The sequence below is a fragment of the Pyxicephalus adspersus genome, chromosome 2, assembly GCF_032062135.1.
Source record: "Pyxicephalus adspersus chromosome 2, UCB_Pads_2.0, whole genome shotgun sequence".
In the NCBI taxonomy this organism is placed as follows: domain Eukaryota; kingdom Metazoa; phylum Chordata; class Amphibia; order Anura; family Pyxicephalidae; genus Pyxicephalus; species Pyxicephalus adspersus.
The window spans coordinates 126,896,393-126,918,890 of record NC_092859.1 but is presented as its reverse complement, the minus strand read 5'-3'; the positions used below and the strand labels follow the sequence as shown (position 1 = coordinate 126,918,890).

The following is a 22,498-nucleotide window of genomic DNA, read 5'->3' as shown; positions in this document are numbered from 1 at the left end:
TTCAGCCACAAGTATACATTGGGGCCGAACACTGGTGGACTTGCTGCCAAAACTGTGTAAGTATACAGCAGAGGAGGGGAAAAGGGTGAAGAACTGCTCAGAAAATTGTAAGACATTTTCTTACCCTTAAAGTTAAAATCATCCAATTAGATACAGTATGTTTAGGACAAGAAGAATTACCAGGGTAATGAAGCCATCATATCTTGTGGATTAATAAATATATATGTGTTTTTTAGGCTTAGATATATTTATAAAAAAAACATGACGGGGTGGTAAAGATGTGAATATGCAGCACTAGTATAGGAAGTGTCCATACTAATAGAAGTCTAAAGTTGCGTACACACTTGCAATTTTTGTCGTTGGAGAGGATCTTTCACGATCCTTTACATACAGCACCGTTTATGCTCTATGGAGAGGGGAGGGGGAGAGCGACGGAGCGGCACCCTGCTACGTGCTCTCCCCCTTCCCTTTCATTAGGATTGGTCGTCGTCCATCGTGGATCTAAGAGGACGGTCGTTCGGACGATGGATGACACCGACTGTACACACGGCAGATTTTCGCCCGATATTTGGCCGATGCCGATTATCGGGCGATAAAAATCTGCCGTGTGTACGTAGCTTTAGTGTGGAAGTCTGCAGGAAAGTGATCTGATACAGCGCCAGCTTAATGCTGGAATGGGGATTCCTCTGAGGTGTGAGATAGTTGTGAGGCACATGACGTCCAGAAATATGTGCAGTTTGTGTAGGCAGTATACAGAACATAAGCAGAGTCTGCTTTCCTGTCACCTAATGTCTACATTATTTGCTTTTGGAAGATTGGACATGAACAAATTATCCTTTAGTCTATCAATTCCAGAGTTCACACTTCCTTCCACCCTAAATTCGAATTGTAGTCACGCTTTACTGTAGAAGGACAAAGAAAAATGTGAGCACTGGAATTGAATTACTGAAGAAGAATTTTGTGGACTTTATTGGCTTTTAGAAGAACAGATTATTGGTTGTAATATGCAATAGTTGTTAATGTGGATCAGTGGATTGAACCATGTCTTATTCTGAGTCTGGATATCATGGGGTATATAATTTTACTGGTGAGTAAGAACACAGTCATTTTCAACAGACACTTAATAATGTTCAAACCAGCAGCTGAGCAGCAAGGAATTACAGTTATGCTGTGGGATGCTGACATAGTTATCAAATAACCACCTAGTCAGTACTCTTTTTATATCTAAAAATGATAGGCAGTATAGATAGAAATGCAATAATTCTATATAAACCTGCATTCATTAACATTGGCACCTTACAGGGCAACGGCACCCCATACACAAGTTTGTATGTTGAATCATATATGCTGGCACGCTTTACTACATGGTAACTTCAGTCTTTAAACAATTAAGTTCAAGTGTTTCTAGTAAAGAGTAATGTTAAAGCTGATGGGAAGAATGTTTTATATATATATATATATATATATATATATATATATAAAAATATATAAAGATCATTGGACACAAAATGATCATTGCTCAAGGAATTGCCCCTAGCAACCTCTAGAAGAACATTGGGTGAGAAATACTGGTTTAGATTTATGCACAGTTCAATTCTTGGGTTTAGGTTAACTTGCACCATTGTAAAACAGTTTGGAAAAGGTCTAGCAGCTGGGAGAAGGGGGCACAATTCTATAGCAATGCCTATACAGCAATGGTCAGATGTCCACAAACTTTCAGACATTTGACTTGAGAGGAATCTAGAGGTAAAATGTTTTCACTGTTTCTAGTCAAAAGATGCCAATGTGTTCTCTTTACTAACAATTCATTACAGAAATAATATTTTTTAAATAGGAATAAAGTTAAATTGGCCATAACATGGACAACATTATTATATATTATTATATGGACACATATCTCTAGTTTGAGGTATTTGAAGTGGAAAATTTGTGGCTGTGCAAAATGGAGTATTTGTTTGGTGTGTGGTGTATGGAGGCCTAAAAGTATCTGAAATGTTTTCAAGTAACAAAAGCTGTATTCCCCAATTTCTGCTTATTACTCAGTACAGTAAAGTCCCATTCGGATACTAGCATGTAAATTAAATGCTGCACTTTTAAAGAATCATCATGATTGTATCCTGTAACTATATATACTTTTCATTCACTTAATTAATAATTACATTTTTTCATTGAAGTCATACATTTTTAAACCACCCAAAATACCTTCATCAACATACATAAATAAAAAGAGATAAAAAAATACTTAATGAATCTGTTTATTTACTTCTTTAGGATAATTATTGTGTTAGCATTTCCAATTACAAATTATGAAACAAATATGCCAACATTTGAAATGATACTTTTGCTTCTCTACCTTAATACCATTGTACAAAATATTTAAACTACATTGTAAAACAATTATCTTGATATAAATTATTTACAAAGTAATACTTTTAAGGAATAAGATGCAGTCAAATACATCAACAACATTTTATGGGATATTATAAAAAATTTTCAAGAAAAATTCGGTTTTCTGTGCTTTACAACAGGACATAAGGTGCTTCACCCCCTTCTCGAGCATATGCTCCACTCTATATTGCTGAAAATACGCTGCAGGCTACTAAAGGAGCAATAGAGTTAAATGTAGCAATACAATAAAGTCAGCAAATAATAAGCAGCTGGGTTCATCTCACTGGTCATGACAGCCAGGAACGCCATAAAAGTGGAAAGGTAGATCACCAACATTCCCTTTCCAGGTTACTGCAGTAGTGCTGATTTTTTTTAAGTCCAGTGATCATCACTGCATTGCGTAAATGACAATTGCATAATTAGTTTTTCACTGCATAGAAACTTATCAGTCCCAATTCAAGTTTGTATAAATACATCAGGACACAATATACAATCACAAGCAAAAGCTTGTATACAGGATATCCAAAAGTAAAGTGTCTTAGGCTCCTGAATTATACTGTGGACCTGCAACCTGCACATAAGAAAGAGAGCCAGATTGAGGTCTGCATTTACCTAATCAAAAGGAAAAAGAAAATATCTAATTACAGATGTGTTTTGGATTTACCACTACAGAATTAATTAGAGGGCACCGGTCATTTGAGGTCTAATAAGCTGCTGGCTACCTAACGGCAAGTAAACATAAGCAGATTTGATAAAACATTTATATCTAAAATTAATCCGAAGGGAACTTGAGTGAGCTGAGTGACCAATGTTTTGGCATTCCAAACTCTTGTAGATAAATCATACATGTTGGAAGTCGTATTCTTTCTAAAAACGATTAGGTACAATTGATCAGAACTCTGTGCAATGAGTGAGACTAGGTAGTCAAAAGGCACTGTTCTCACCATTACAGGTAAACTATTAGATACAAGCTAAATATGCGAAGATAAATCCTGTATTGTTAAGTCTAGTTATTTAGATTCTAGCATAACTATGTCTCACTGGCTCTGTTACAGCTCACGAAGTAGAGTTTGAGCTTCGACTAGTCTACCATCTCTTTTTTCATTATTAGTGCTCACTGTACAAGTTTAAAGTGGAACTAAAGTCCCACTTTTATAAATTCATGATCAGGTAGATCATTATTACAGAAAGGGACAAGTGATGTCCTTTTTGCAATAATCCATTGTAGCTGCCTGATCGCTCGGGGTATCTGTCAAAAAAGCTGAGCTGCGCAGCTTATCCTTGGTTGTCTGGATACCCAGCTCCCCCTGCGCACACCGGGAATGAATGAACTCCTGTGCGACTGCGCAAGATTACGTCATCCCAGCCTGGACAATAAGGACTGGCAAATATCTTCTTCAGGAAGACAAAAAAAGGAAAGGAAGGTGACCTGGGACCTGTGATGAATTGGGCACAGGCAAGTATAGCGGGATTAGTTCCTTAATATTCTTTATTACAATAAAGAAATAGGGGGTTAGCATGATTAGAGTTCTACAAGCCTTGCTGTACTAAGCTCATCTTTTACATAATGACCTGGTGTGTGAACAAAGCTATGTTGTACAAATCACCCTCTCTAAATAGCCGGGTTTAAACACAAAATGACACTTTGCTATCCTTTTCAGATGACTGGTGATTTTCTCAAAAGCATTCAGCTTACAAAATGGCTTTTTTCATATTGTAGGTGCAGTCCAAAAAAAAAAAAAAAAGAAACAAAAACATCTGTGACATTTAAAAGTTTCTACATTTTTTTTCTAACAATGAAAATGGAAGGTATACTCAGATTAGTAAAGAAAAAAAATTGTAAGGTTCCACAAAGTAAAATAATAATTTAAGTGTAGAAAAAAAACACCAACACACCAAGTGACAAAGTGAACATTGATTACTCACATTACAAAATGACTTTGGTTACTTAGTATTATAACACATTATTTGGTAACTAGACTAAAGACTGGGTAGGTACATGTATATATAAATATATATATACACATATACATACAAGAACTAGAATAACTGTAAACGTAAAAAAGTCTGTAAACAAACCTATACCATAAAACTGTGCAAGGTTGCAAGATTTCATGTGAGTACATGCTAGGTAGACTATCCACATTCTAATACATCTTGCGCCTCGTTTACTAGAACACAAATTTCATTTATATTTGAGTGAACACATTTTCTACAACATAAAAAATATATAACAGCTTTCTAGCCTGAGCAAATGTCATCCTCTGATCCAACAAATACACGACACAGACAATTCTTATAAAAACGGAAAAAGAAGAAAATAGGAATAATGTATTGTGGGGCGGCACGGTTTAGGAAATTAAAAAAAAATGTAATGATAGGAATAATTGGGGTGAAGACTAAAATTTAAAGCCGATGTACTGAGGATGTTTGTAATGAAATTAAATCATTAAGATTGAATCACAAATTATACACAAGAATGTTATAGAACAGTAGTAGAAAATATACTAAAAAAATATAGCTTTTTTTTTATCTTTAAACACAGTAAAGGGGGTTTAGGAGATACCGATTTTGCACAGCATTTTTTTAATTGGATACTTTAATCCCTGTAGCTTCAAATGATGTAGTATTGTGTTAAATGGGGTTCTACCTACAGATTTTTGTGGTTTGTCAGTGCAAGGTAGTAGTTTATAAGCAGCATTCACATGCTGCAGAGACCATATAAAAGTACACACCCTTGGGTGAGGTGTCAACTGGCAATCTGCAGAATATATCTTGGAAATGAGCAATGATGGTATTTTGATTAAAAACACACTGCAAAATTATATTGTTTATTATATGTGCAAACACTGGTTTCTCACCTACAGACCTCTCCTAAACTATAACCATACAGGCAAATCTCCAACAAAACTCCAATGTCAAATCTCCAATGTCAGCAAAACTTGGACTGACCAGCAGAGCTAGTGCTTTATAACTCAGGGCTCTATTTAAAAAACAGGGAAGCTGGCATTCGCCTAAATATTTCCTGGTGGGAATCAATTACTGCCATTGAAACACATGGACCTGGACGATTCCCACCAGGGAATGTTTGAGGGAATGTCAGATTTCCTGTTTTATAAATAAAGCCTTTGGTGTAAAAACTTTTTTTTTTTTTTTTAATAGTTACCTCTTTAACCACTTCAGGGCCTCCAGACATGCGTGCCCTCGTTTATGTGGGGCTATATAGAGATAATATTCTCACACCTAATCAGGCTTGGGCTACTATTTTTAATGCCAGAATCCTGATGAGTTTATGCCTGATTTGTACCAGTAATCAATGGTTTTTCATTTTCCTGTACTATGACTTTAGAAGAAAGGGTGAGTTATTATGGCAGCTCTTAAAGCTAGTCACACATGCCAATTAAGCATCAATTTCAACTACTTTCCATATTATGGAAATTGTATGTTGCAAGTAATTGCCAGAGACTAAGCAATCCACCCCTCTGATTCAATTTAATTTTGCCTAAAGTTTATTCAGTGCCGTTTTGATCCCACTGAACTCTATTAAAACCACTGTTTTAGTCTTTTATTGCATTAGAATTTTCAGAAAAATGGAAAAATCAATGCCGATCCCAGCATATTCCAAAAAATATAAATCAATTAATGTAACAAGGAAAACAACTTTAAAGAAGTTCCCTAACTCAAAGCAAATTAACTCTTCTTAAAAAGTTCTTCTAAAACCAAGTACACACATGCAAGGGGTGCTGCTGATAAATTGCTGATTGGGCTAATTTATTTGAGGTGCTTTCCTTTGTTTAATTCTAATTGTTGGGTGATTTTCAACATTTTTAATTTTATATTTTTTCCTAAATATTTAATACCACAAATAAATGTATACATAATTTTTCCAATGACTGCAAAATGTATCCAAATTATCTCAAATTCAAATGTTCTAGAGAAAAAAAAAGTCAAACTGATTCAGCTATAGCATAAATTGTTGTGGGTCTGAAGTGGTTAATATTGTAACGATTGTTCCCAATTTGTGATAACATTGATAGTTTAAACACCTCTGGCAGAAGATGTGGCCAAATATGAAAAGGCCATTAGGGGAATTTTATAGTTAGAATAAATAACGTTTTTGTAATTATTTCAGGCAGAAGGGGACAGATACAAATTTCATAACCAATAACATCCTTTAAACACTTTTTTTCACAGCTTTTTACTTCAGTAGTTTTGCGATTGTGTAAGTTGTCAATCCTAAGAGGTAACGGTTAAAAAAAAAAGTCGCTATGGTGACACACAGGAGGGTTTCAAAGAGGATCTTGCTGCGCAAGACACATATCTTTCTGGTCATATCCTTCAATTAACTGAGCTTTCAAACAGAACTGCAAAATAAAACTATAGAGGTTCCCCCAGGAAAAAGAATACTTTCAGATGTAAACACAGCACATTGTAACACTTCTCAGTGCAGCCATCCTCAATCCACCCCATCGAAACCTTGAGCATTTTCTATTGCTATGTGTAACTTATCCCACAAGTCCTCGAATGACTCATAAGGAGGTAAATCCAAGCGGTTAAAGCTGAGAAAACAGAAAAAAAGAATTAGTAAAATGTCAGCTGCTCAGATATTTTAGGACTGCAAAGACCTAAAAATTACCATGTGTGTGCTCGAGGAAGTTTTTCTGGGGAGCCCCATTTTTCAACTGTAAACAACTGTGGTCCATTTGAGCCTAAAATCAAACATATATTAGGATTTATGAGTGAGAGAGAGAGACACATTATTTCAATGACTTCTTTGCAAACCATACATGAATACAAAAACAAAGCAACTGCATGCAATACATGTTCCACACAAGTAACTACTAACATGACAGTTTCCAAGGTTTCCCAGCGAGAAAGGTGTGGCATAGACTATCATTGCAGTAAGCATGCAAAAAAAGTTTGGTGAGTTTTTAGTTCCATTGTGAAGGCAACTACTGATAGGGTTTGATCTATGTTCATGTTATCTATTCACTAAGAAATAATGAGGTTATTGTGGCAAGTACCATTATCAATATTTCTCTGCTTACAGCCAGTATTGTCTGAAATATTTAATGGACTAAAACAGAACTGCTTTTTGTGTGTGGGTTGCAATCAAACTTTAAAGGAAAAGAGGTTTGCCCATGCAGTGAGTATGAACAGTTTTGGTTTAATGCCTCTCTTGTCAACAGCATATGCTTTATATATATGTCAAATAAATGAAATAAATGTTTCATCACTCCCTCTGTTCAGCCTCAGGAGCCCTGTATAAGATCTGAAATTGACGCTTACACATGGTTGTCTTCTTTGCTCCCAGGGCACAAGCAATTGGGAAGAAGAGAAATAATGTGCTTCTGTTGCAATGTTCTAAGCACAGGTCCTCTTTAGGGTGCATCATATTACATAAAAGGATAGTGAATTGCAATTTTGTGGAGATGTTAAAAATAGTAACATATTAGTGCACATTTGAGGGCCATATATCACAAAGATTTGGTAGCAGAAGGCAGTAGGACAATACAACGTGTTAGGAAATTTAGGCAGACTGTATTGTATACACAGTGACTAAGTTGTGTTATAATAAAGGTAGTATCTTAGTATAGAGTGTCATCCTGAGATACAAGTAGCTGCAAAAAAAGAAGAACGAGGGCCTATATATGTGGCCCGCAAGCAGTGGCTATATATACCAGGTTTTACTGAGCTAACATTTCTGGTAGGAAAGGGCCCTAAAATGGAGCTTTAAACGTGATTGTTTAACAGGAGGCAAACCTATACATATAGCTCCTTTTAGGTGTATACTATTAAAGGCATATATTTCACTTTAATAGTGAGGGAGGGAGTTCAGCAAATCTTTCTGTAGTCTTTGTATTCACTTATACAACTGCCTCTTTTAAATCTTATTTTTCAAAATACATGATATAAAGTTGTCTGTTAACCTCTTAAATGATTTGAACTTTTCAGTTACCTGTCATGTGTATATTTAAAACACTGATATGTTGAATCTATTATCACCATTTGAGAAACATGTCTAGAGGACAGTTTTGATCTATAGTGATCTCCAAATTTAAAACACCTACCATAAAGCTCTGCAAATCCATTCATAGGTACCCTGGAGGTACCAGTGACAAACTGGAGCAATCGAATCCTCTTCTCAGCATCCATCATTAGCACTGCCTGTAAAGAGCATCCCCACAAACCATCAGAAAACAGTAACTTGGAAACAAAAAGCCATAAGGTAAAACAATTAATTTGTTTTAGCTCAGGACCCAATAAACTGATATAACTTAAATAAAGAAGACTTCTTGTAAAATGCAGGTTATGAAAAATTACAAGGATATGCATGCAGGCTCTTAGCGTGCTATAACTTGTTTTTCTACTAATGTCAGATCTTTATGGTACAGAAATTTGGTTCCTGGCTGGCAACATTAGGCTTTTAGGGGAGCAAACAGAGAACTATGGAATCTTCAACAACAACTTGACACAGTGGGCAATTCCAAATAAGACTCCTGCCAAGTCCTTGTTTTTCTGCAAAGGTATCCTATTACCTTTGATTCTGTTTGGACAATCACCCAACCCATCTCTACAAAAAGAACGGCCTTTTTTCAAGATGAGTCTGTCTTTATTATTCATATCATATTATGGAAGATACATTGCAGCACTGTTTATTTCTCGGAAAACAGTCTCAGCAGGTCATACTCTATGTCCTTTATTGAACATGAGAGAAGGGCATTTTTATGCTGATCATTTTATGATAATACAAATATTTTGGTTTCTATCCCAGACATCTGCGTAGCATCAGGCGCATAGAGGATAGCTCTGTATTTGGTTGAAAATGAATACAACAGACTTTTATCTGTGAATGATCCTGCATGGATCAAAGAGTAGTACTTGAACACGCTGTACCCAGTGAAGGTGTAGCAAAATATATCAGTCAAGGCCGTTTGAACAAAATATTTACTCCTTAATTTTTCCTGGTAATTTATTATTTAACAAAATCAGTAGATCAAAAAATAATATTTCAGTTTTTGGTTGATTTAAGAAAACAAAACCACCAATTAGTTTCTTGGTGGAACTGGTAAGGATTTTACACTTCAGAACAAGAGAGGACACATCCAAGGGTGGGTGAAGAAAGGAACAATAGCAGGGAGATCTTGTACTCCAAATCTCAAGGAGTTATTGAGTAGTGATACATTTTTTCTTTTTTGGAATGACATTTTAAACAGAAAACTGGGGACACATGTTTAAATCTGTTGGTTGATGTTCTTCAAAGCTCAAAAAGTTCTCTCATTTTCTTAATTGGATGTGATGGCATGAATGTACATACATGGAAGTTTATTCATATGCTTTTGCAATTGGACTGTAAAGAGACAGGTAAGCATAAGGGACATAGTATGTCTCTTTTGCAACAAAATTATGTTCAAATATTTTTGCATTTGCCCTAAAGTTCCACTTAAATGAGAAGGAATGGACAATACTGTCTGTACTGTGACCACCAAAACATCAATTATTTTATCATGCCCTTTGTACTGGTTAGCTCTGTTAGCTAATAAAATTACATTCTACAAAAAAATATGCAGCACAACCAGGAGCATACCTTCCAAAACCACTGTATAACTTGATGTCCGGGAGAGTAACCATTCTTGTACTTTGTATTTTCTCTCCAATTGTTGACATCCACGTCTCCCAATCCACACATAAGGAGCTAGGAAACAGAAAAGTAAATAATGACGACAATGTTTTACAAAGGAATCATACAAGTATATGCACAAGACATAAATACTTTACCTCTAATTCATTCTCATCAAATATTTTAATTAGATCCTGGGGAATCAGTTCAAAAAATCCCTTTGGGAAAAAAAGAAGACATTTAATCTAGGTATATAAAAGTAAAAAAAATGATAGATGTACAGTTTAAAAAGAAACACAGAGCCATAGGGTATCAAAGCAGTATCAAGGTTAATCAGAATATAATTATTATATTGTGTTCCCCCACAATAATCTATTTTCACTAAAATACCATAAAACAGTTTCAATAACCCAGTGTAACATAGAAACATTTGAATTTGAAAGTCAAGGGCTTCATTTACAAAAGCAGGCATGTGCTGTAACTTATTGTTCAGCTGCAATACAGAAACATCAGCATTTTGCAGCATTAATTCAGCTTTATTTTTGCATTGATGCAGCATTTATTTGAGGTTCACAGCATCACAGAGACAACAACTACAAGCATAAGTGTTACCCTTATTTTATGGCTCTCCTTTAATTACTATGAGTGCATGTTTTCCCAGCTCTGGGCAAAGGCTTCTCTCAGTTGTTAAACTGCTTGAAAAATGTGCACTCAGCCTTTTGAAGTCCAAGTGGTCTATTGAGTCTGCGTTTATTTTGTCAATACGTTTGTTTGCAGATAGAAAAATGTTTTTCACAAGTATGTTTCAATATCCTTTATTGCTATTTGGCTTACTACTTCTGCCCCAATACTCTTCTATTAAAATAGTTACACTTCAGTTTTTCCCCTGCTAGTTGGAGGTCATGCCCATATTCTTTGGCCCTGATTTATAAAAGCTCTCCTAGGCTGGGGAGAATACACTTTCATCAGTGAAGCTGGGTGGTCCAGCAAACCTGGAATGGTCCAGGATTCAAAACATTTGCTAGCAAATGATTTTTAAAAATCCATTCCATGTTTTTTGGACCACCAAGCTTCACTTCTGAAAGTGTATTCTCTCCAGCCTTGGAGAGCTTTCATAAATCGGAGCCTTTATCTCAGCTTTAAATTGAAAATAAACATAATAAACATGCAGAATAACATAATACATAAGTAACAACCTAAATTATTTTAGGTTTAAAGTCTAGATTATCCTTTCTTTTATGTATATGTACCTTTCAGTGTCTACAGTTTTTTTTGGATTTCATTTATTCAAGCACTCAATGTAACCAATGTAAAATAATTTCCATTGTTAACAATGAATACCTATGTTATATATATCCTAATCGATTGACTTTATTGGATTTTGAACTTAATACACTTGGTCTGGAACTGCTATAAAGACATTTTTCATTTAAAAATGCACACTCTTCATTGAGCACCAATGCAGTGTTGATGTTGTCAGGGGCACCAATGCAATATTAGTTTGTTATTAAGAATGGAAAGCTGAAAAAACAAAGTCAGATTTCATATTAAACTAATAGGATTACTGTTGATTTTTTTATTTAAATAATTGTGATAGATACATCACTGATAGTATAATGTACTAGATCATATTAAACAAAAAAGTGGACTATGGAGCCAACATTTAATTCAATACCTCTTTAAAGGAAGCCATCTGCTTCTGCACTCTGTTTACGAATCTCCACTGGATGACCAGGCTGAAAAAAACGGTTATATCTTCTGAAAACATATACTGAAATTTGCAAACACTATCATAGATCTGCAGCCGTGCAGCAGTGTGATTGTGGAGCTGACCATATTGACTGTACAATATGGTTTTTTAATTTCCTTTAACAACCATGTAATGCCAGCTCAATGAATACCAACTGAATAGATTATGATTTCTCCACATATTTTACAGTTTTGGTAAATGTATAAGAAAATTCTCCAGTGACTGTACAATTTGATTTTTTTTTGTGTAGTTACTGGACGTATGACCAGGTAAAAGATTAATGTCCCCTTTACCAGCCTGAATAAATACCACTCCACTCTGCACCCATACATTCTTAGGGGGAAAGTACATTTCAAATTTAATGTTTAATCTATTGAAAAGATCAAGTGGAAGGCCACCTTTAAAGTACCTTCCATGAAGAAAATACCTCTTAATCCAATGCCAAACTGTACAACATTTCCACACTGAGTGCCTTCTCTACCATCCAAATCCCTGCACCTGATTCTCTGTAAAACTAACAAATCTCAGGCTTTGGTCAAATTATTTTGGTCACACACAATGCAACTTCAGGATAAGTTCAACCATCTTTTAGTTGCAAAAACAAATTAGATTTAAGGCATCAACATCTTAGATCTTTTTTTTATTTTTTTATGACGTGGATAGAAACTGTTGGTGGTAGGCTGAATTCATCATTTTGGTTGTTTTTGTGTTTGAATGCTGGTTAGAATGGCCTGTAAACTGATGTACGAGTATGTGTGGCCAGCATTAGAGCACTTTCACAGAGGCAATAATGCTGCTTTGATAACTCAGCTACTCACTGTATATATTCTCTCTTGTTCTTGTTTGTGACTACAATTTCAGATCCACCAGGCTTAAGTTCATGTTGATGAGTCTAGATTAAAGTATTGAAATCATCAAACAAAATTAGAATCCCATACATTCTCAAAACATTTAAATATATAAACACATGGATGTTTTATGTGTTTACATGATATTACCTGTCCAAAAAGTTCCTCATCGACCGTGAACCGTAGGTCTAATTCAGTAGGGTCATTTTCTAGTATCCACAGGAGAGAATTGTGATACTCACTATCCTATTGACGTAACAACAAATTGTTAGAATAGAACTCCAATCAAGTATTAGGAAGAGGAATGTAACACATTTTAATGTTGCAGTATAGCTTTATACGTTTCTGAAATATGTTTATTATCCCTTACAAATCATTGCATATCAGAAACCAGACAAAATGGGGAGTTTATTAACCACGAGGAATAGGTTGACAAGAAATGCATCTGGGGGAGGTGTTCAGTAAGTTTTATGGGACACTGTCAGGGACACTGTAATATACTCATCTCTCCAGTGGCCAATTTCTTCTACCTTTATTGTGTTACCATGTTGCTGCCTCCACCAGTATCTTCAGCATTTGAGATTCCTGGGAGTGTCAAATACGTGTTTCTTTTGCCGTATGCTGTGGCTCTATACTTCAACCCATGTATCACTAATGAGGGACATAGATTTTAGAAGAAAAGCCACAGCAAGCAAACAAGGGACACAGTAATCTAACAAACACAGAAGTGTCAATGAAATGTCAGGGAACTAAAAGGCATGGGATTGAATATTTTCAAAACCAAAGAAGCTACATTAGAGTGAAACTATAATTCCTGAATAAATAATTGCAAGCAGGCAATATTTTTTGCAATGTTCACAATGTAGGATGTGGTGATATACCGAGTATCCAAGCATCCCCTGGGGACGAATTAACTCACACTCATGTACAGGTGTTATGTCATCCTAGCCTGGCCAATCAATATGATCAAAGATCCAACACCCGGAAGAAGACTGGATAAAGATAGCAGCGACCAGGACAGAGATTGGACAGGTGAGTGTAAATAAAATAATTGTGATCAGGCAGGTAAATTACCTTTGCCCATCACTTTTGCAAACAATTGTCAGCCTGGTTGTAAATTTTTAGTTGTAAAGTTTAGTTCCACTTCAAAGCAGGAGAATAGAACAGGATAAACCTCAAAAATATGACAATTCCCCACTGAGGAGATAAGATACACAGTCAAGAAGTTGCAAAACTGCAACAGAAAATATATTCTCAACTTTCTGGCTATAAAGTGTGGTAGCAGTATGTGCAAAACAAGACTGGTCATACAGAGTTACAAATATACTAACAGGTAAATCAGTTCTATGTATAACCAGTATACCAACCATGTATTTAGTGGTTTCATGGAGCCTGTAAAGACCTCATTTGAAATCCTTGCTAAGGAATGGTCTGGTTCATGTGACTATCAGGAAAAGTCAACAGCAAGTGCCAAGTGCATGTGCTGTCTTTTCCACTTGACAGTCAACAAGAGGCCATCTGCCTATGCAGAATTGAATTGATAACTCTTATGTCTAGCCTGATGGAAAAATTAGTCAGGTATTAAAAGGTCACAAGTTTTTTTTCAAATAATGAAAAAAAAAAACACTATAGGTTTTACTTGTCACTCTTAAAAAGCCCATGTCACTGTCACCTGTGGCTTTAATTTATACTAATTTCAATAATAATAATAACATTCATTCATGATAATGTTATTGGAATATTTTATGACAACTGTTTTGAATGTTAGCAGTGACGGTCACATCTTGTGCTCCGAGTTTTTGACGTATATATGGTAAATATAAAACGTATCACCAGAAGATGCTAGAAGGTGCTAAAAAGGGGACTGGGGGTTGGGGGGGGGCAGGATTAGGAAGCTTATACAGCTAGGTAACTTCATTTAATGGGTTATAATATATTTTAACCCAAGATGAAACAGTTATTTTAAGAAAGCTGTAGCTGAAACTAAAGTTCAAAGTTAAACTGAAAAGTGAAACAATGGGTCACTCAAGGCTTGAAAATAATACAGAATTTTGTTATTGTATTCAACAGAATTGCTGACATATGTACAAAACTTCAAATGATATTACAGTTTCATAAAAAGAAGCTTTTAAAAAAAGAGCCCGTATCATTGTATAAAGTGCATTCCATAACACGCTAATACTTTCAATTACAGTAATAGATACATACCACAGATTCCATGTCAGTCAGTGTTATTGCCTTTTGAAGCATCATTCTATAAAATGGTCGGATGAAGAACCCTGTAAAAAGAATAGAAATCTCTATAAGAATTTGTCCAAAAAATGGCAAAACCATTTACATAACTACAACTACTTGCAGAGCAAATGTTTGCATTTTTATTTTATTCAAATATTTTCAAATTGAGGAAATATTCAAGTAACTCTTTTATCAGGATCACAAATCTTTCCGCCCTCTTTATAACCTGTGAAACTGCTCCTGTCATTGAAGCATATCACTACTAAGAGTCATCTACTAAGAGAACACACACATATGTAACAAGCCTTTTCTAAGGAAGAAAAATTTGTCCCCATGTTACCCAATACTGTGGTTATGGAAAGTTACATAAAGCATAACCAACCATCTAGCAGCTTTCCGTGATAGACTGCCATCCCAGCCACACGACCAATAAACTTGAAATAAGAAAGATGGTCTTCATTGCACAGGCCAGAGTTTGGATTTATCTGCAAGGTATAATTATCACTGTAAAGAGAATAAGAAGCCAGTGTTAGTATTCTCCCACATAAAAACTCACATAATAAACTGCAAATGCTGCTACTGCAATACATTCATTGAAACAACAACGATACTGTACATTATTTTTAGGTAGTTTTTGCATGGAAGAAGTATATCACTTGCTGACTGCATTGACTAAAGTGATATACCAGTGCCCACAAAATTGTAGGGTTTTAGCATATTTTTCCAAAAAGAATTCAACTAGTCTTCCAGTCTTATTTTATTAGAAAAAATTATTTTTAGTTTCCAAGAAAAACTGGCATTTATTATGCAAAAAATGACTGTCTTAGCAGAACAGTGAAAGATGCTTAGGAAGATTATATGGTGTTGCACATCAGAATGTGTCATTTACTTCTGAGGTGAAAGAAGAACTTGTGGTAAAATGAAAAGCTAAACATGGTTTCTACAACTGTGGTACAGAAAAAGCTAATTGTCAATGAACATTTCCACTTTAGGTCTTCCATGACAAATCTAGACAAACTTACGTGGCTGAATATTCGAAAAGGCCGTAATAGGGATTGAACATTTCTTTGGAAATTAGGAAAAACCATTCTCTGGCAACTCCTCCATAATCTAAGCCTTTTTCACTGTCAAATTCAATCCAGAGTCGTGCTTTAAGGTACTCAGGCCTCTTCACTGCTATTATCCTTCTGTAGGAATCTTCAAATATGGCTGTACGACGCAATTTCATTTCAAATCTATTGGGAATATCAAGCTAGAGAAACAAAAATCATGGTCAGTTATTGAGCACCAATCTGTGTTTAGATCAGCCATTCTTAACCAAAGTTTGAAAAAGTTCCTTAAGGGCTTATTCACATAAGCGTGTTGTGTTAAAGAGTTGTGAACAAACTCTTTTTCTTGGTCTGTAGTGACTGATATCCCATACTAATTCCAGGTCACCAACTAAAAGTACTGAAGCAAGAAAACGAGCACGACAATCAAGAAAAATGGCATTTCAGAAGAATAGATCAGCAAATGCAGCTTTCATGTTTCTATTATATAGAAGTATGTTAATAATAATAATACTACAATACACTAATTTGTATGTCCTAGTAATAGAGAAGGAGTACATAAAATTTAACAGCATGGCGGTTAAGTAGGTAACACATTCTAGCAGTAATATGGTCCTGGTTTAAATCGTATCCAGGAAGCTATCTGCATGTTTATATGTCTCTGTGTTTGAATGGATTTCCTCTGGTCACTCTGGTTTCCTCCCTCATCCCACAAATATAAATTAATTGGCTTCCCCTAAAACATGGACTTTAGAATATGTTGGAAATGCTGGAGTATTACATTGTTATGGGAAATTTAATTGTAGATGCCTCTCAAAAAAATAGTTTGTGACATGCAAGCAAAGAACAAAAACTAGTAATATTGTTGTCCATAGGCATGGGACAAAGGCCAGATGATTTATGAACACTAAATATTTCCTTAAATAGCTACCACTTAGTACTAACAAAATCACTATATGGTGTTTAGGTGAGATTTACCTGCTTCTTCAACTTTTTCCGGAAATATTCATATTTTCTTTTGTAATCACGTGAATAAGGCACAGCCTTTAAAGCAAAAGAAAAAATGATGTTTTTGACATAGGCTGATAATATATGGATATACACACACACACTCCATAGACTAGATAAAATACTCTGTATAATAGGGATCCTTTTATTGTGAACACCAGTTTATAGGGTGATTTCTGGACATCCCAGCTATAGTGCATTTGTGTGGCATCCAACCCACCAAAGCTGGGGCCGTGAAATCCACCTAATATTTGCCTCCGAGTACTAGGTCAGTTTGTACCTATGAAGGTAACAAATAAATAGGCAGTGATTCTGATGATCAAAAGACAAAATACAAAAACTCACTGGCCCAGCTATTGCTGCAGTCTGTAATCGTGGATCTTCCCATTGTGTCTTTTTTGTGTCTGTAATGCACAAAAATGAACATTGAAATGTTTAAAAAAATGTTTACGTTTTCACATTTGTCAGCCTACAATAAAAAAAAAAAAAAAAAATACACATGACTTACTGTGGTCAATATAAAACACTCTGTCATCTGTATGTGTTCGTTCTTCCCAGCCAGGCTAAACAGGAAATAAAGCACATGATAAACATGGCAATACGAAGCAACTAAATACAGATATAAACTGCATGCTTACTCAAAAAAAAAAATTACAAATCCAAATGATAAAAATGTGGCACAGCACACTGCAGCATTTATCAAAACGGCAGAGACTGACATTTTGGATTGTTCTATGGTTCAGAGATGTAAAATGTCTGTGTATGATGAAGTCCACCACTGCCCATATAAAACCAGATTTGATTTTAATTAAAGTTTGGGGGAAAATTTGCATGGATGTAAAGTGAATGATTTGGTTTTAGACACCTACAACAAGCACGCAGATAACTGTGTGCCAAGTTGTGTGACAATGAGCTGGACACCTGAGCTGCATACCCATTCTGGGTCACTGACTCGGGCATGAAATGGTAGCGGAATAGCCATCAGAAAAAGATGTATATTTTAGAACCAGAAATGGAAGCTTAATAATCTCTTGGTAAAAATCCAATTTGTGACAATAATGTATGGAAAGGGAGTCACTTTTATCTCTATGTTTTACTTACCGGTAGTGGTCCCAGGTCTGAGAGATCAATGGGTGGCTTTGGCCTTAACTGAACTGGAATTCGCAACCTTGGATCTTCCTATAGGAAATTAGTAACTTTGTTATGGAGGAAATGACCAGTTACCAATTCAAGGAGCAGTTTTAAAAATTAAGCAAGAGAGAGTCCAGATTTGACAAGAATAAATTGAAATAACTTAAGATAATATATGCCATGTAACTGTTTGTTAAATACCAACTCTCCCTCATTAAATGTTTGCATGAAACTGGTGGTGAGTAGCATTATAATTATACTAAAAGCATTTTTTTCAGTTTTGGGTAAAAAGAAGAGGAGTTAGACAACTTGTAAGATTTTTAATGCAATTTGGGTTCCCATGGCGAAGATTCTCTATCACTTCCATTACAGTCACAGGCAAAGGAAGTTAGGGAAATCTCTCCATATGATAACAAAAATGATTTTGGCTAGAGTCAGGCTTTTATAAAGACTGTATAAATAATGAGGGTGGTCCAATGTACTGAAAGCTGATCCTGTTTTCTGTCCACATATCCAGGTTGCATGAATAAGATGTATTTACCAGACCAATGAAATAGTTGAAGATTTTTTATGTCACAATAAAACAGGAGGCATGAGGTGTTACTGTTGCCTCGCTCTTACCCAGAAACTATGCATTATGCACACCTAACAAGATGCTTAACTAGTAGTGTAAGCCTTGACTTAACTTGGTACTTAAAAAAATTCATAAACAAAAGCTGGGTGATTCAGCAAACCTGCAATGGATTTATTCAAGTTATTTGCTACCAAATGTTTTCAATCCTGGACCAGATCCATTCCAGGTTTGCTGGATCACCCAGATTAACTGATGAAAGTGTATCCTCCACAACCTTGGAGAGCTTTAATAAATCAGGCTCTATATGACAACAACTATGTTTATAATAACGTATGAAAATTCTTTATCAATACAAACTAATTTGGAAATTATATGAATATAAAATAAATACCCATGTAGTTGTTTTGGTGACATGATTTATGAAGAAAGGCCTTCCATTTGGTGCATGCCGCATTTCCCAGCCTTTGGGGAGGAATCCCTGATCCTGGGGCATGGACAGTTTTGATTCATTTGTTGGTACCTGAAGCGGACGACTGGTGGGAACATTGTAAATTGAGGGAGCCTGTGCCATTTCCATTGGTGCCTGTTGTAGAGATTTAGCATTTAAGAACCTTTGAAACCACATTTAAACAATTTATATAAAAAGTTAACTTAAGGCTTGTAGAGTGTCACAATAAATACATACTTGCAACTGATAATAAAAGGGGGATCGAATTGAAACTTGCTCTGCATGTATCTTGTGTGTAGATATACTTATCTAAAATTAACACAACAGAAAAGACCTGTATAATATTAATATAATAATAAAATTTCTATGTTTATCCTAACAAAACAAACTCCAAGTGGCAACAATAGCTACAACTGATTAAATATGAGCTTAAGGGATTTAAAATTCAATAATAACACAGAAGAGTTATGCAGATTGTGATTGCATTTTTAATCTGTTACTAGAATGTCTGGTCCTTGTCAGGTTGTAATGTCAGTGTAAAGATTTTTGTGTATAAACACCAGATGCTAGTAACCAACATAAGGTATTGTGAATAAAATAATTACCTCCAAAGTTTACCTAAATTTAGTTTACACATTTAGAAAAATAGTGAATGTTTTTCATAATCCATGCTATAAAACAATTATATAGTTAGGCTTTACCTTATTTCCTTTATCCCAAATCACATAATCACCTGTGATTTCTGCTGTGAGATCAACACTGTGTGGCTTAGGGTAAGGCCTAGTTCCCACTATGTGCAGTGCACTTTACTGCACTTTACATAGTGTGCAATATGCAATGACACCAGATATTGGGCCTGATTTATTAAAACTCTTCAAGACTGGAGAGGGTACACTTTCATCAGTGAAGCTGAGTGATCCAGTAAACCTGGAATGGTCTTCTTAAATTTAATTTGCTATTTGATAGCAAATGTTTTCAGTCCAGGACCAGATCTATTCCGGGTGTGTTGGATCACCCAGCTTCATTGATGAAAGTCTATATTCTTCAGTCTTTGGAAAGCTTTATTAAATCAAGCCCATTGCGTAGAGGAATATGTCTAATTTTCCCACTTATGTATTGCGCTTCATTGCCCTGCACTTTGTTGATGCACTGCTGCACTTTAGTTCCTTTTTGTGCACAGCATCATTCACTGTAATGAATGGGGTAAGTGTCACAACAAACAGCCGTGCAATTTAATATAGCAGGAAAGAGGCTAAAACTGCACAACCTCCACTCCGGGTCAGTGCCAGTCAGGTATTCTGTACATGCAAAGAAACACCACATTCATTCTTATAATAGAGGCCATGTATGGTTAGGACACATACTGGATGAACTTTGCATAAAAAAAATCATATTTTCTTTGGACAGAATGAACAGAAAAAGACACACATTGGAGAGATTGCAGAGGAGATTGCAAGGAAACCCCTTCTTTAAATAGAAATATTTATTTTGATATATATATGTCAATCATATAATAAAAGAAGGGTAATTTTTATAATAATGATTCGCATATTTCAGTATGCTTTGGAAATAGGACACACACGATTACATCGTATAATGACAAAGCAAAGCCCTGGAAAAATAACCATTGCTGCAATGTATTCTGGTACCTGTACTGTAGGCCTTTCCCAAGTTGTTGTTCTTGTGTTGTGATCTATGTAATATGTCCTTCCTTTCTCATCCTGCTTTTCCTCCCACCCAGGTGGCAACCCAGAGGAAGTCGGCAATAACTGGTAAAAAAAAAAAAAAATACATTCACAAACTATAGTTCATTTTTTAGAAACAAAGCCAACTAAATTGTTTATTTTGCAAACTCCTCTTGTATTTATTGGATGCGCTGCATGTAGAAGCTGGGGTTCATTTACTTAAATCAATATATGATGTTCACAAAGTAAATTATCCCCTTGCAAAGGATGTTCCTTCTAGCTTAGTAAGGCTACGTACACACGTCCAATGACAAACGACTGCACAATACAAGAAAATACAGTGATACACTGTTCTGCTCTATGGAGAGGGGAGGGGGGAAAATTACCCCGCTGCACTCTCTCCTCTTCACTTGCATTACGATCGTTTGTCGTCCATTGCCCGTGGATCTGCCCGGGCGGTCGTTCGGACGATGGACAACGAGCACTGTACACACGCAAGATTCTCGTATAATATCGGCCCTGAGCTGATTATGGGACGAGAACCATTGCACGTGTGTACTTAGCCTAAGTGGGTTGAAGCTCTCCTGACTTAAACCATCCAATCACATGCAAGAAAAAAATCTGTTTTTTTTTTTTTTTTTAATAATGTCCTTGCATATGATTCGGAATTCTTTGCAAAGCTCATTGAGTTATCCCTTGCAAGGTGGAAATTCAGCTTTGTAAGTGAACAGCCTAAAATTCTTTAGTAAATCACTTCCAACGGGTAGCGAGTGGCTGAAGCACTCTAAATATTGTTGTCTGCAGCTGAAACCTGCACTGTCATTGCTATTGGTTTTCATATAAAAAGAGAAAATTAAAGCTTATGTTGGTTACATGGTATGGCAGCAGGAAGCAACAATAACTTCATTATTAATGGCTAGTTTCTGCTGTTACAACTGCATATAATCTGTAAGGAAAATATTTCCTTTGTCTTCAATAGCACAGTTTATAATTGTGTGTTTCTTTCTTTATATATATATATGTATATTTTTTTTTTTGGGGGGGGGATGCATACTCTTCTTTTGCTTTAGAGCAGCATGCAAAAAAAAAAAAAAAAAAAACCATGATAATCTGAAGCAAACCAGAAGCAAATACATGCAGACTTGAAGCAAACCCAAGGCAACAGAACCGTATGAAATGCACAAATTTAAACACTTGGAGTGAAAATGTGTGGGTGGCTATAGTAAAAATGTAAATATTTGACATTTACTGACTTACATGGTGTACCAGCTAAGCAACGCAAATTTACATTGCAGCAATAATCCTAAAACAGTTGGGTGTCTTGCAAGCTAAAGCACTAATTCTCATGATATATTCCTCCACTATATCCACACCGCTATATATATATGTAAAATGAAAAGGGTTGTAGAGCCATTTAAACCCTGTAACATGGCTGCTAATCCTGAATGCAGTAGGCAAAAGAAGGACATGATGTAAAGCTGCATTAACTGATATTGGTCAGCTAAATCTGCTTTTTAGACAGCCAATCTTACCTCACAGTTTCATTACAGATGATGCCTTCTGCATTTTATAGATGCTCCAACAGCATGGCATCTCTGCCATCATTTCATAATCTATTTTACTGGAGTTATGGGTAGCAACATCCTGCAAAAACCAGTGATGACCAATCTAAAATCCTCTTAGGTCTACATTATCCAACCTAAATGAGGTTGCCGATAAAAATTATCTGAGCAGTGCTATTTTTTTTTAATCTCAGATACA

At 35.6% G+C, this 22,498-nt stretch overlaps 1 protein-coding gene across 7 annotated transcripts in view; it reads right to left on the bottom strand.

The window, feature by feature from the left end:
• Positions 1-2,237: 2,237 nt before the first annotated feature.
• Positions 2,238-22,498, bottom strand: part of NEDD4 (NEDD4 E3 ubiquitin protein ligase) — an 80,009-nt gene continuing 59,748 nt past the window's right edge. For 4 of the 7 annotated variants that reach the window (XM_072402348.1, XM_072402344.1, XM_072402345.1 and 1 more), the window contains 18 exons: positions 20,702-20,821; positions 19,290-19,361; positions 18,996-19,187; positions 18,001-18,078; positions 17,408-17,462; positions 17,245-17,303; positions 16,870-16,935; positions 15,865-16,094; positions 15,225-15,346; positions 14,816-14,886; positions 12,758-12,853; positions 12,578-12,651; positions 11,685-11,745; positions 10,168-10,227; positions 9,977-10,084; positions 8,460-8,556; positions 7,025-7,097; positions 2,238-6,947 (listed from right to left, as the gene is read on the bottom strand). In XM_072402348.1, coding sequence (XP_072258449.1) covers positions 6,845-6,947; positions 7,025-7,097; positions 8,460-8,556; positions 9,977-10,084; positions 10,168-10,227; positions 11,685-11,745; positions 12,578-12,651; positions 12,758-12,853; positions 14,816-14,886; positions 15,225-15,346; positions 15,865-16,094; positions 16,870-16,935; positions 17,245-17,303; positions 17,408-17,462; positions 18,001-18,078; positions 18,996-19,187; positions 19,290-19,361; positions 20,702-20,821 — 1,737 coding nt within the window. In that variant the 3' untranslated portion in view covers positions 2,238-6,844. The remainder of the gene's footprint in view (positions 6,948-7,024; positions 7,098-8,459; positions 8,557-9,976; positions 10,085-10,167; positions 10,228-11,684; positions 11,746-12,577; positions 12,652-12,757; positions 12,854-14,815; positions 14,887-15,224; positions 15,347-15,864; positions 16,095-16,869; positions 16,936-17,244; positions 17,304-17,407; positions 17,463-18,000; positions 18,079-18,995; positions 19,188-19,289; positions 19,362-20,701; positions 20,822-22,498) is intronic. The other 3 variants (XM_072402350.1, XM_072402346.1, XM_072402347.1) reach the window with 1 other exon arrangement.